The sequence below is a fragment of the Hemitrygon akajei genome, chromosome 30, assembly GCF_048418815.1.
Source record: "Hemitrygon akajei chromosome 30, sHemAka1.3, whole genome shotgun sequence".
In the NCBI taxonomy this organism is placed as follows: domain Eukaryota; kingdom Metazoa; phylum Chordata; class Chondrichthyes; order Myliobatiformes; family Dasyatidae; genus Hemitrygon; species Hemitrygon akajei.
In genome coordinates this window covers 10695946-10711565 of record NC_133153.1, presented here as the reverse complement: position 1 = coordinate 10711565, position 15620 = coordinate 10695946, and the positions used below count along the sequence as shown (strand labels likewise).

At 44.0% G+C, this 15620-nt stretch overlaps 1 protein-coding gene across 1 annotated transcript in view; it reads left to right on the top strand.

Moving 5' to 3' along the window:
- The window catches only part of aldh1a3 (aldehyde dehydrogenase 1 family, member A3), a 110712-nt gene extending 96382 nt beyond the window's left edge, over positions 1–14330 (top strand). The window contains exons 10-13 of the mRNA XM_073032825.1: positions 23–187; positions 270–427; positions 4280–4354; positions 13666–14330. Of these exons, the coding sequence (XP_072888926.1) occupies positions 23–187; positions 270–427; positions 4280–4354; positions 13666–13738 (471 nt within the window). The 3' untranslated portion in view covers positions 13739–14330. The remainder of the gene's footprint in view (positions 1–22; positions 188–269; positions 428–4279; positions 4355–13665) is intronic.
- Positions 14331–15620: the final 1290 nt, after the last annotated feature.

Genomic DNA, 15620 nt, shown 5'->3' with positions numbered 1-15620 from the left:
CCATTTCTCTCCATCCATGTAGATCGACCAAGACCAGCTTAACAAAATTCTGGAGCTTATCGAGAGTGGCAAGGAAGAGGGAGCCAGACTGGAATCTGGCGGCTGTGCCTTTGGTGATGAGGGCCACTACATTCAGCCCACGGTCTTCTCAGAAGTGACAGATTCCATGCGCATCGCAAAGGAGGAGGTACTTCTCCCAAGCCAAAGCTTTGAATGAGAATGTTGTTTAGCACCTCATAGACGTCACCAATGTCTTTCATGTGATGCAGATCTTTGGACCAGTCCAAGTAATAATGAAGTTTAAAAGCACAGAGGAAGTGATTAGAAGAGCCAACAGCAGTGAATTTGGGCTGACGGCGGGAGTGTTCACCAGGAATATTGACAGGGCAATGGCCGTGGCTTCTGCACTTCAATCTGGAACTGTCTGGTAAATATCAAATTAAGCAATTTCATCTAGAATTACCATTTCAGTATCATAAATATTTCCCTCTGAGGTGTCTCCAATAACAGAGGCTGCAGTGTGGTTAGAGCGGGGAGCAGCAGGTTCATTACTTGTCAAAAGGAAGAGGTTGGAGAAGAACGTCAGAGACGAAATTGAAATTGAATTTGGAATTGGAATTGGTGTATTATTTTCACATGTACCAAGATACAGTGAAAAGCTTGTCTTGTGTTCTGTTTATACAGATCACTCAGTGCATCAGGGTAGGACAAGATACATGGATAACAATGCTGAATAAAGAATAAAGGAAGGGCAATGTAGGTAAACAACAAAGGGCAAACTCATATTGAAAGATCAAGAGCCCAGCCTATTGTAATAGGGAGCCCTTTAATAGTCTCATCACAGCAAGTAGAAGCTGTGCTCAGCATGATGGTACGTGCTTTTGTATTTCAGGTTTTGAGGTCAATGACACAAAATGCAGAGAGATGATGAGAAATGCACTGTTTGAACCATTGATGGAATCATAGCAACCATAACATACCTGAAGAAAACTAGACAATGTCCTACAAAGGGGGGGAAAAAATTGAAAAGCTTAAGGTCATGGCAGGCGGCTGGGATAAATTACAGCATCCTTGTGTATTGGTCTAAGACTGCCTGAACCTCTGCAGAGAGTCTGATAATTGCACCGATCTTCTCTTGCTTACCCTTCTTGAACAGTCCCCTGGGATCCAAAATGATTTGCTTCCACTCAAAGCTGCAAGTCCTGAGTGGTTGTGGAGGTCAATGACAGACTCTGCCACAGACGGCAAGGTGTGTTGTGGGGTAACTGGGCAGGTGATTTCTGAAGTCATGCAAAGACTCAACGTTCTGCGTGCCATCCCGCAGTGACCTTCTGCAGGACTGAGGTTTGGTGGGAACATTGTTCTTCTTCAAAGAGGCTTCAGCACATCCTTGAATACTTTTCTTTGAAGTTAGAGGAATAACACCTCACGTTCTACCCGGGTAAAGCCGACCACATGAAATTTTAATTCTCAAATTTCAGGTAACCTGCTCCCCCTCTGTCCCTTTTCTCTCTCTTCCCGGTTACTCACTTCCTCCTACACCCACACAGCCCCTATTACTGTTTCTTCCCCTTCTCCACCTACACCATCTGCCCATCACTCACACACTCCTCCCACTGGCTCCTCACCCTATTCCCATCAGCCCTTCCCAATTTTCTTATTTGTTTTCCTGGTCCACCTTACTTTCCTACCAGATTCCATTATCTGGAGTCCTTTGTTGCCTCCACCAGTGCCTCTGTCACTCTAACTCCTCCATCTGCTTGTGACCCCTCTTCACCTGGATCAACCTATCACTTGTCAACTCTTGCTTCCCCCCCCCCTCCTCACCGTTTTATACTTGCTATCTCCCTCTAATCTTTGACTGTCCATTTCTCTCTACAGATGCTGCTGAACCCACCGAGTTCCTCCTGTAGTTTGCTTTTTTCTCTCACTCCAGAATCCAGCATCTGCAATCTCTCATGTTTCCTTTCATGTGTTCAGCTGGTAATCTTTGCATGTCTGTTTTGGGAGTATGATGTTGGGTGCATGAACTACATGGTCCATACAATGTTGAGTGTAACAGGGAATCAGTCCTGGGAATGTCATTCTGAAGATCATTCACGTACCCTGCCACTGGAAATTACAGCACAACACTGGCTAGACCACAGTTGCAGTGATGATCAGGGTTTTGTTTGCCTCATTACAGGAAGGATGTGGTTGTGCTGCAAAGATTCACCAGGATGTTGCCTGCAATGGAGTGTTTCAGTTTTGAAGAGACACTGGACAGACTGGGCTGGTTTTCCTTGGAGAAAAGGACACCAAGGCGGAACCTAATAGAAGTATATACAAGTATGGGAAGTTAGATAGATTAGATAGCAGTAAACTTTTCCTGAAGCTGTGGTGACAAAAGTTAGAGCGAGTGCATTTAGGGTGGAAAATAAGAGGTTTAGAGAGGATCTGAGGAGATAATTTTCAGTCGGAGGGTGGTTGGAATCTCCAATACAGTTCCAAGGAATTAACGGGGGCAGGGACTCACGACACGGAAAAAGTATCTCAACAAAGACTTCAATACCAAGGCATAGAAGGCTATGGACCAAATGCTGGCAAAGGGATACCTGACAGCATTAGCAATGATGACCAAAGAGCTTCTTTCTGAGCTGTCTGACTGTAGATTTGGAGAAATCAGATGAGACAGTGTTGGTGCATCTCTCCAGTGTCTGGAAGTGATTGTGGGATGGAGACAAGAAAGGTTGAAAGAGCGTTGAGACAATAGTGTGACCACACTGGACATTGGTTTGCAGAGCAATGGGTCTTTTGTGAACCATGAACCTTGTTGTCGTGTGGACAAAGTCACTGGGGAGAAGCAGCCTCTTTATTCAACAAAATGAGACACAGCAGGCATCATATTGAGACCCCTTTCGGAGGATGAGTCCTGCTCAACCCAACACTACACGGCATTTTATGGAGTGATCAAAGACCAATTCCGTATTTACGATGCATCCACAATGCTTCCTTTCAACTACACGCAAATGTCACACCTCCCACTTCGCACCCACACCACAGGCATCTAAATGCATTTTAATTAGCATTGTTTGGTCTTCCCAGTAACTGTGATTTGTGGTTTTTAGGAACCCATTGTTCAGATTTGCATTTTAATGTACAGTCTATATTCAGATTTGAAGATTGGTGGCTGGTTTTTGTCATATGTGCTAGCCTCCATAAGAAACTTATCACAATTATGGTAGAAGGAGAAACATCAGAGGCATGCCCACAGTGCCTCTGGATGGATGGAGAGCAGCTCTTTGGTCATGGGGAGAAATTGAGGAGGACCCGAGTAATGACTTTCCCCATGAGAGACAGCAAGCAGGTCCCCCATATTACAGCAGTCGGTTTTGTCTCTTTTCTTAAAGGTAGTCACAGTACACACTGCTCCTGGCTGTACTCTGGCCTCTACTAAAATTCTAAAACATGGCAGTGAAGACCTTGAGTCACAAATCCACTATCTCATTGTCCATATCTGGGAAGGGAAGGGTGTGCCAGAGAACCTGGGAAATCCGTAATTGTGTCTGTCATCTGACAGTGCAGCAAGGCACCAGGAGTGTTCAGTTCAGGTTTCTGGAGTAAGATTTGAACCTGTGTTCTTCCAGCTCAGAAGTGAGTAGCTAGACCATTGTTAACACATTGCTCCAACTTCACAATCTTTAGCTAACCATAAAATTATTGCAGAGCTATTTTAATATATCTACAACACACACAAAATGCTGGTGGAACACAGCAGGCCAGGCAGCACCTATAAGGAGAAGCACTGTCAACATCAGGACGAAGGGTCTTGGCCTGAAACGTCGACAGTGCTTCTCCTTATAGATGCTGCCTGGCCTGCTGTGTTCCACCAGCATTTTGTGTGTGTTGTTTGAATTTCCAGCATCTGCAGATTTCCTCCTGTTTGCTGCTTAATATATCTACTTTTAGTTTATGCCTTTGCCCTCTATAAGGAAAATTCACAACAAATTTCATGACGAATGTCAGTGATACGAAACCCAATTCTTATTTCTGAGTCCTGCCCAAATTCTAGGAGTCAAATGATCTGCCCATAATAGATGAAACACAGCAAAGCATTAACCACCAGCCTGGTGTGATCATTGTGAGTGAACTTGCTGGTTCTTGCCAGCTGAGGTCTGAGCAATGACTTTGAGCATCCTTACATGACACGGCAGAATGAGAAGCTGCCTGGTGCACACTGGCCACTTGTCTAGGACTGAGAGATGCAATGGTTTAACGTGACTTTTATTTTCTTTTACAGGGTTAACTGTTATAATGCCCTTCATGCTCAGGCACCTTTTGGAGGCTTCAAAATGTCCGGAAATGGAAGAGAAATGTAAGAACATAACACATTATGTATTTGTTTGAATTGCAGTTCTGTGGTTGTCGGTCGTTCCCAGTGTTAGGGTGTGCGGAAAATGCTGAAAATTCTTCTCTCACTATAGACATAGTGAAACTGAGAGCAGATGCCCCTCTTCCTTTCTGTTACTCTTCTCTTTGCATTTTGGTTTTCGAATGAGCCTTCTTGTTCTCAAAATAACAACAGCAGTACACTTTACATGAGTGTAGAACTGCTGTGCCTATAAGGCAGGGGTTCCCAAGCTGGTGTCCATGGGTAAGAAGGCTGGGAACCCCTGGTGTAAGGGAAAGAGCAGGTATCCTAATGGAACGGGTGTATAGTGTCCTAAAACATGATGAGTTAGTGGTGGTTGGCATCCGTCTGTCTCAAAGGACAATGGGTGATGATCATCATCTCAAGCCTTGGTGGAAGGTATGTAGATCCTGAGATGCCCAGTCGTCAAGATCCCCCCTCTCGGCCTCACCACTGTAGTTGAAAGGAAAGTGAAGCAGTACGTTTAGCACCGGCTTGGCAGCAGGAGCTGCTGGAAGGGTGTTCAGCGATGTCCAGCTGTCTTTGTGGCTCCACTCCAGATTTGCTGTCTGGGTTTACTCCCCAAGCCTTTGTCTCTCGGCTCCGATGAGTTGGTACATTCACAGATTAGACTGCTGGAACAGGCGAGATCCCCACCTCTCAAAGAGAAAGGAAAGCCACTAATGAAGCAGCTGAAGATGGTTGAACCTAGGTCGTACCTGAGGATTGATTGATTGATTATTTATTTATTTACTTACTTGCTTATTTATCTATCTATTGATTGAGATACAGTGCAGAATAGGCCTTTCTGGCACTTCAGGCTGTGCCACCCAGCAATCCCCAGTTTAACCAGAGCCTAATCATGGGATAATTTACAATGAACAATTAACCCATCAACCGGTAGGTCTTTGGACTGTTACGTACCCCGTAACTGGGTCACTTACCAGCAAAGATAGAGAGGTCCGTTGAAGTCTGATGGTACTATTTTTAACAGTATTTATTGATAAAAAAAATACACAAAATAATGTCAATGCAAACATGCAGATAACATACGTCATCAATACTAAATCTAAAAGCGCGGGTATAATAATAATCAATAAGAAATAGCTCTATCGTTGTCTAGGGGATAATGTATTGTCCGATGGAAATATAAAAGTCACTCAGTTCATTCAAGCTGCAGCTTTTGGGTTGGAGAGAAAGACGGGTTTAAAACTTGCCCATTCCTGTTATGATGTCAATCCTTCGAGAGTCGTTGGGAGTTGGTTTCCCCGTTGTTAACTAAAAACCTTTCGGCTGTGGAAAAGGGGCCACCGATTCCAGGGCAAATGGAACCTGATGCACGTGGCCTTTCCCCTGGTTTCTTGCTATTACGGGATCGCTGGCGTTTCTTCTGGTGCGTCTGAGGGGCTGTTCCCACAGACCCTCTTTTATCATGACTCACAGGGTCTCAGATGTCAATCAGGTTGAGATGATGCAGTCCCTCCACTGACCTCCCCCTCGGTTCATTGCCTGGGGCTTCGATGCATCGTACAGGATGCAATACACAAGTCCGTCTCCAAGAGACAATAGCCGGCATCAATGTGTCCGCCTCTCGGAGGCCAAGACACATTCCAACGACTTGTGGATTCTGCATGTCTTTCTCCCATTTCCTGGGTCTCCGGAATGGACTCAATAGTGATCTTGCGATTCTCACAAAGGAGGGGGCTACCCCGTGCCCTTCGGCCCCTCAGAGCTGTGGTACATTCGTAACAGGACTATGGGAGGAAACCCACATGGTCACAGGGAGAACGTACAAACTCCTTATACTGCGGTGAGGTCCTGGGCTGCACGATGGATTTCCAGAAACCACATCCATCTTCCCTTCTGTGATGTGTTTGACTCCACAATTGGAGACCTTTCCCTTTGAGCCTCAGTACCACATCTGCTTGAATGCTGAATGAATGTCACAGGTAGTCACTCCAGTTCCACATTTGGATAAAAACTGCAGAAACTCAAACTTGCATTGGCGAGCAGGTTATTGTGAGACCGTGCCGGTTAAAAACAAAATTTTGCCTTTCACTTTGCATATTATGGTAATGTTTATTCAGTGGCACTCGGCTAACTGCTTGTGAAGATAAAATAGTGGACTACCTTTCACTTTGTCGGGCAGAAGTTGGTGTTGCAACTGTACGGGAGCAGCCTGGTTAGAAACACAGCCGGTTCTGAAGACTGGGTATAGCACTCCAGCTGTCTTCAGTCCCATAATGGTAACCGGTTCTGACAGCCATTTCCTGATATCACATTAAATGAATCAAATTGGCTGCGGACATTCTCCTGTAACGTGGGGAGCTCAGAAGGGCCTGAATATGGCCATCTGTTCAGCACTACCTGGAGCATTTTCCTTATCGCTGCCTGCCGTGGCCCATGATCACTGAGCGGTGGGGTCCACCCGTTACACGTTTAATTTTCCACCACTCTTCATGAATAGACACGGCAGAACTGCACAGCCTCAGTACTGACTTACAGATATCTGTGTATGCTGTGCCTACAGTAGTTCCGTGTTGGAACTTCACTAGGATGGCATCTCACCACCAGGGGCATTAAAGCTGCCCCCGTCATACCTGTCACAACACTTCACAGTAAAGCTGGAATGAGGGACGTTCTGGGATATGAATTTACATGTTGTTGTGCATGAAGTCAAATACGTTTATTGCTTGTGTAGGTCCTTAGACCCACTTTGGCATTAATATAATACCAGGCTCAGTCACCTCGGCCTGTGGTACCAGAGAGCATTCTGTGTCCCTGCTGCTTTCAGTGCTTCTCCCAAGTTTCGTTCGACATGGCTCATCAGCTGAGGGAGGCAGGAGGTGGTAATGAGGAGGCAGTTCGGGACCAAGTATCATGTGACAAGTCTTCATGGGATTTGAAGTCAATGTTGAGAACTCGCTCTTACCTATAAGCTCCTGTTCTGACCCGCTGGTGGGTCTGCCCTGTGGGTGGAACAGAATGAGGCCAATGATTGTGATGGAGGTGGCTGGCATCTGATTGCAATTACAGGAACAGGTCTTAGACCATAAAACATAGGCGCAGAAGAGGCCACTCGGCCCATCCAGTCTGCTCTGCCATTCAATCACAGACTGATCCAATTCTCCTAGTCATCCCCACTCCCCTGCCTTCTCCCCATACCCTTTGATGCCCTGGCTAATCAAGAACCTATCCATCTCTGCCTTAAATGCACCCAATGACTTGGCCACCACAGCTGCTCATGGCAACAAATTCCACAGATTTACCACCCTCTGACTAAAGTAATTTCTCCATATCTCAGTTCTAAAAGGACATCCTTCTATCCTGAAGTCGTGCCCTCTTCTCCTAGAATCCCCTACCATGGGAAATAACTTATCATATCTAATCTGTTCAGGCCTTTTAACATTCAGAATGTTTCTATGAGATCCACCCCCCCCCCCCCCATTCTCCTGAACTCCGGGGAGCACAGCCCAATTAATCCATACAGGGCTCTAAAGATCGTTAGAAAAGATATGCTGTGGAATTCTCTGCCCAATGAAGCAGTGGAGGCTACTTCGGTAAATATATTTTAAGACAAGGTCAGATAAATTTTTGCATAATGTGGGAATTAAGGGTTATGGGGAAAAGGCAGGTAGGTGGAGATGAGTCCATGGTCAGATCAGCCATGATCTTATTGAATGGCAGAGCAAGCTCGATGGGCCAGATGGCCTACTCCTGGTCCTATTTCTTGTGTTCTTATGCTTGTTGTGATGTATAACCTCCCAAGCTACCTACTGGTTGCAACTCCCCTTTGGCTCAGGCTGGGAGCCAGTGAAGAGGAATTAGTTGGTGGGTTCCCATAATAACGCACTTTGTAAAGTGTCCATTGGTTGACTCCCAGTATGTAGTTCTTCACTGCTAAGTATGGGCTGAAGAATCTGTACCTCGTATAGGGCCTCAACATGCTGAAGGCTGTTGTGTTTCTTGACCTTCATTGCTACCTTTTGCAGATGGTATCTTCTGTGTCAGTGTACGTTTCATGCTCTGACCTCTGACCACTCAGTAGAATCTTCACTTCAGACTCAACGCTGACATTGTGGAGGTGAAACCTACCCCGGATCAGTCTGCTGGTGCCAGGCTGGATACCGACAGTGAGGGATCTGTCACTGCTGAAGCCACTGCTGGAAAAAGAAGATGCTGGAGATGGTTACTGTCTAAAGACAAAAATATATTTGCCCTCTATCAGCCTTACTGGTGATCTTACTGCTTCTGGACATGGGAAGCTTCAGAGTTTGGGGAGTGGCAATTTAACTGCCCACTGTGCCCAAGTGAACAAACACACCACAGCATTTACAAAGTAGCTGAAGGTGACTGGGCCCTGGACACCATTTACAACAGAGATGAGGAGGAATTTCTTTAGCCAGATGGTGATGAATCTGTAGGATTCATAGCCACAGACTGCTATGGAGGAGGCCAAGTCATTGTGTATATTTAAAGCAAAAGTTGATAGGTTCTTGATTGGGCCCTGGAATAGAACATACACTACAGTACAGTGAAGGCCCTTCAGCCCATAGTGTTGTGCTGCCTCTTAACCTACTCTAAAATCAATCTAACCCTTCCCTCCTACAGAGACATCCATTTTTCTATGCATATGCCTACCCAAGAGTCTCTTAAATGCCCCTAATGTATCTGCCTTCACCACCACCCCTGGCAGGGCATTCCATAATTTCACGACTCTTTGTGGAAGAAACTTAGCTCTGACATCCCCTCTATACTCTCTTCCCATCGCCTTAAAATCATATCTCCTGGTAGTATCCATTTCCACCCTGGAAAGAAGTCTAAACATTAACTTGCAGCTTGAATCAACAGTAAGGAAGGCAAATACAATGTTAGCATTCAATTCAAAAGGACGAGAATATAAAAGCAAGGGTGAGATGTTGAGACTTTATAAGGCATTGGTCAGACCAAGTTTGGAGTATTGTGAGCTGTTCTGGGACCCATATTTAAGAAGCTATGTGCTAGACCTGGAAAGGATCCAGAGCAAGTTCACAAGAACTTGATCCTGGGAGTGAAACGGTTAATGCATGAAAAGCTTTTCATGGCTTTGGGACTGTACTTGCTGGAGTTTAGAAAAATAAGGGGTGATCTCATCGAATATTGAAAGGCCGAGATAGATTGGACATGGAGAGGACGTTTACAAAAGTGGGAGAGTCTAGGACCAGAAGGCACAGCTTCAGAATGGATGGACTCCCTTCAGAACAGAGATGAGGAGGAATTCCTTTAGGCAGATGGTGGTGAATTTGTGGAATTTATTGCCACACACTTCTATGGAGGAGGCCAAGTCACTGGGTATATTTAAAGCAACGGTTGATAGGTTCTTGATCAACATGGGCATCAAGGATTACGGGGAGATGGCAGGAAAATAAATCAGCCAAGATGGAATGGCAGAACAGACTTGATGGGCCAAATGGCCTAATTCTCTCTTATGGTCTCGCATACTCTAGGATAATGCCCAACAATGAAAGCTGGAGCACAGTATTAAGTAGGGTCTGCATAAATTAAATACAGAGATGTCATCAAATAATTATTGAAAAGATTGGGCCAATAAATTGTTCTTCGCAGCCACAAGCATCATGCCACCTCTCCCTGGGAGGAAAAGCAATGCAGCTGGGAATAATGAATATCTTGTGTGCATTACGCAGGACTTGTTCTAGACCAGCCTCATTCCTGAAAGAGAATGGGTGTAGTTCAGGCCTGCAATGGGATGGGCTGCATTTCTCCAGAACTGCTAAACACCTTTCAACAAAAGGCATAGATAGAAATAACCATATAACAATTACAGCACGGAAACAGGCCATCTCGGCCCTTCTAGTCTGTGCTGAACGTTTACTCTCACCTAGTCCCACTGACCCGCACTCAGCCCATAACCCTCCATTCCTTTCCTGTCCATATACCTATCCAATTTTACTTTAAATGACAATACTGAACCTGCCTCTACCACTTCTACTGGAAGCTCGTTCCACACAGGTACCACTCTCTGAGTTAAGAAGTTCCCCCTCATGTTACCCCTAAACTTTTGCCCCTTAACTCTCAACTCATGTCCTCTTGTTTGAATCTCCCCTACTCTCAATGGAAAAAGCCTATCCACGTCAACTCTATCTATCCCCCTCATAATTTTAAATACCTCTATCAAGTCCCCCTTCAACCTTCTACGCTCCAAAGAATAAAGACCTAACTTGTTCAACCTTTCCCTGTAACTTAGGTGCTGAAACCCAGGTAACATTCTGGTAAATCTTCTCTGTACTCTCTCTATTTTGTTGACATCTTTCCTATAATTCGGTGACCAGAACTGTACACAATAAAAAAAAATAACGATCCTTCTGCAGGATAGATCCTGCCGCCGAGATAGGCAGAGTCTTCTTTGGGGGTGGAGGTGTCAAATACTAGAACACGCAGATTTAAAGTGAGTGGACTAAAGTTTAAAGATGTGTGAGGTATTTTTTTTACAGAGAGCGGTAGAATGAGCCATCAGTGTAGGTGGTAGAAGCAGCTACTATAGTAATGTTCAGACACACACATTGACACATAGGAATATTCATTTGGAATGGTGGTCAGTGGAAATCCCACCAGAACAAGGGTACAATTCCCGGCTAGCGAGGAGCTCTGGGGTCTACTCAAGAGTTCAAGTTTGGGGACCTGCTGCAACTGCTAAAGCTTTTGCAACTCACTTACTGGAAAGATGGCCCGCGAGTCAATCTTAATTCCTTTTTGTCAAGGACTGCTTATGGCCAGACAGAGTAAGTAATAATCTTAACTTCATCATCTGGTGGCATCTCTGGTTTTAATTTCTGTAACCATTCACCCCCACCCCACTGCTCCAGCTTTCATTGTAGGGCCTTGTCCCAACATACACTCTGTGTAACCTTCTATTCCCACTGCCTACTGAAGTCCCACCATCTGTTTTTCTGCCATAACAGCTACTTATGAGAAAGTTAATTAACAGGGGACAGGTAATGTGGCAAGCTTGTCGGGGGCTCGCAAAACACTCAGACAAAAAAAAGTGTTTTGTGAATTCTGTTTTGATACTTATTGTTGAACTTCCTTTCACCATCTGTTCGAGCAGCAACTTTCAGATCACCACAGTTCAGTGTTTAAAAAAACTCTTTACAATACCCAAAACAAAAATCTGCCTTGCTGTCCACTGAGAGATTGTGCTTCAATGGTGTTTTGTAAACGCACACCAGAGCCAAGAGGCCAAGCAGTGCACATATCCAGAGCACAAGGCCTACAGTCCCTCAGAGATCTTTGCCTGAATATTTTAACAGAGCATTCTCCTTTTGCCTCTGTGATTCACTTAGTTTCTTGCACCACTGAAAACTTACTTACCTCTGTTTACCTTGTGATGTCATACAGATTCTAAATAAACTCAGTGCTTTACAGAGTAACAGTTAGGGATCCATAATTTTAAACAGCAGCCGGAAGGCACCAAGTATTCCTGAGATTTGACACAGTCATACTCCTGCAAAGAGACAATCTTTGAAGGGCCAAGGTGAAAGCTATCCCTGTTTACCCTCCCACACAACCCCCCAGAGCACAAAATAAACCTTCTGCATGATCATTTCACCTTTAAACATTGAATAGCCAGTTCCTTTTAGTTAATCAACAGGCAGTAATCCAATGTGAGTCTGTGTCTGTACCAGTCTCATTTGGATTGAACTGAATTAAGAAATTCGACCTTATTTTTTTGTTGGTACAAATATAAACCAGTGGAACCTAAATTGCTTTGCATTGTGAAGATTACTGCTCCTTGGCTATACCATTATCAAACAGGGTACTCAACAAATTTACAGAGGTGCGCCTGCTCTCTGACACCAATAATTAGTGAACCAAATTAACGTTCAAATGATTTCTATTATTTTAAACTTTTTAAAAATTTTAATGTTTGCTAATTAGCTGAGAATGATGTCCTGTGCAAAGAATTTGCTCATATGTTTCTGCAGCTGCCTGACAGAAGCAGTAGGCAAAATGATGCCTATTGATAATACAATTGTGGTGGGGTGGAGATACGTCTCTACCAAAGGAGGTGTAAGACACTCCTTCCGTCTGCTAGCCTGCAGGTCACCCTTGGGCAAGGTGTAGACCTGATTAGTGCCTCTTTGATCAGGGTCACGTGAAGCCATGGGAGCAGGTGGTGGATGGTCGGATGAGTAGCTGGTGCATATCACAAGTCCTGGTTATGTGGACACTGACACCAGGCTGCCAATCTCTAAAGAGTATTGATAAAGGCTTGGGTCACCTGTCTTGTGAAGACACTGCCCAGAAGAAAGAAACGGCAAACCACTTCTGTGGAAAAATTTGTCATGGAAAGTCCATGGTTGCACACATCATACAATATGGCACATAATGAACATATACAGTATATGTATATTGTACATATATGTATATTGATAATATACAGAACAATTCAATGTTCCAATGTGAATACTGGCCTCAGTATTATCCACCTGTAGATGGTTATATGCCAGGTTAACTTTCAGTAGCTATTGTCACCTCCTTCCTTTTGATTGTCAGGCTCACAGCTAAAGGGAACTGAGATTCCTATTGCCATAGAGCAACAGAGTGTGGATACAGGCCCTACGGTTCAACCTGATGAAGGGTCTCAGCTCGAAACGTTGACCTGTTTACTCTTTTCCATAGATGCTGCCTGACCTGCTGAGTTCCTCCGGCATTTTGTGTGTGTTTCTTTGAATTTTTTTAAAAAATCAGTGTTAATTTTACAGACTGTGGATCAGCAGCTGAGAAATCTCCAGCAAGTGAGTTTGTCCCTCGAGAACACAGTTCTGCTTTTCCCTGGATGTATTCTGTAAAGTTTAGGGGTGAGTTGAAGGGGCAGAGGACAGGGTTAAATGGGCAAATAGTGTGCAGCCAGTTTACTCATTGAAGCCAGACATAACGAAAGGAAATAAGGAATTAAGGATTTAGATGCAGTATTAACCTACCAACCGGTATGTCTTTGGACTCCGGAGCACCTGGAGGAAATCTGCACAGTCACGGACAGAACATACAAACTCCCTACAGGCAGTGGCGGGAACGGAACCCGGGTCACCAGCAGGGTAAAGCGTCGTGTTAAATGAGTCACGCTTTCCCCGCCCCCCCTCACTTCCAGAGCTGGTGACAGAATTTCACTGCTACAGGTTTCAAATTGGTTCCGGGTTTCGCTGTAACAGGTTTTGCTGAGCTCATTTCAGATGAAGCCCGGCTGGCACTGACGTTTGTTGTGTTGTTCACTGCAGGGGTGAATATGGACTGAGCGAATACACAGAAGTGAAAACAGTCACCATCAAAATCTCACAGAAATGCCAATAAACTGAAGTGTGATAAGCAGTGAAATGGTTCCAGAAGAAGTCTGAAGAAAAGATGAAAGATAAAGAAACATAAGGACATGTTTTATAACTTAGCAAAATGCTTATGTTCTTAAAAAATAATTCCTGACTTTGCACAAAGAAAATATTTTTTTATTTCCTTCAGAACTTGTAGATTTAATCTGATATTAGCATTTTACAGTAACTGTACCCAGAGGCTGAAGGAGACTGTCTATTTTCTTCGTATATAGGACACTGGTTATTGGCAAATGCACCACCTCAGTTTCACACTGGGTATCATTCATTGGGAGATTGCCATCAGAGCTAATCTTCTTCCCCGTAACTAATCAACAACCTGCCATTAGTGCAGAACAGCACTTCAGAAAACTTCCCAGAGGGGCAAATAGACAATTGCAGTCTATATGTTTCCCAGATTCCCAATGGGCAAAGCTCAGTATCAGGTCTGCAACTTTGAAATATACTTTTTTTAACATATTATTCTTAAACAAAGAAACAAATGTACCCTAACCCTTCTACATCTCAATGTCGGAGTGAATATGTTGGGTTTAACCCATCAATAAAATTGTTATTTGGCTCTACGGTGGTCATTTTGCTTCAAATGCAAATAATAGATTTCAAAACATCACATTTTCCAGCAGAAAATGCTTTGTGTGTCGATATGTGTTTAATTGATCAATTCAGTTTTGATCAATTCTGTAGCCACGTTTAGTTATATTGCTTGAAGTACAAGAATTTCCTTTCTACATTGAAATTACTATTCAATTATAACATTATAACAAGAGTACAAGAAACTCTTGATATACCTGCACTGGTAAAAGGATTGAGGAGTAAAGAAAGATCATTCAACACATCAAAGATGTTCCTTTCTTCATCCAGCCAATCAGGGAATAATAAAATGCTTTTCTACAAATAAGTTTCATATTCATGTGATCAGCCACAGAACAGATTAAGAAGATACAACATCACTTTCCTGACAAAGGGTCTTGAACAGAGATGCGGAGAAATTACTTTAGTCAGAGGGTGGTAAATCTGTGGAATTTGTTGCCACGAGCAGCTGTGGAAGCCAAGTCATTGGGTGCATTTAAAGCAGAGTTAGATAGATTCTTGATTAGCCAGGGCATCAAAAGGTATTGGGAGAGGGCAGGGGAGTGGGGATGACTGGAAGAATTGGATCAGCCCACAACTGAATGGCAGAGCAGACTCGATGGGCCGAATGGACTACTTCTGCTCCTGTATTTTATGGACCCGGAATTCAGCTGTTTATTCCCATTTATAGATGCAACCTGATTTGCTCAGCTCCTCCAGCACATTGCGTGTATTGCTTAAGAAGATGCAAGCACCAGTACTTTAATCAAACACAATAATCTGCTAATTAATTGCTCCAATATACGAGGAAACATAATTATTATTCAGAAACCCACAAACACAGTGCTGAGTAACTCATAAACACAGGAAGTTTTGCAGCTGCTGGAGCCACACAAAATGCTGGAGGAACTCAGCAAGTCAGGCAGCATCCATGGAAATAAAGGGTCTCAGCCCAAAACGTGGACTGTCTATTCTTTTCCATAGAGGTTGCCCAACTTGCTGAGTTCCTCCAGCATTTTGTGTGTGTTGTACTGAGTAAATTTTGATACTTGTCGGGGCCATTAAAGTTGTCAGTGGATTATTTTTAAATGGAACCTAGCACAGGAACTGGCCCTTTGGCCTACAGTGTTGTGCCAAAATGACAACATTACTAATCAAATGCCGAACATGGTAACCATGTATTTCAACTTCCTGCATATCCATGAGCCTTTCTAAGAGCCTCTTAAATGCCTCTGTCATATTGACATCCATCACCAGCCCAGGAAGTGCATTCTATGTGT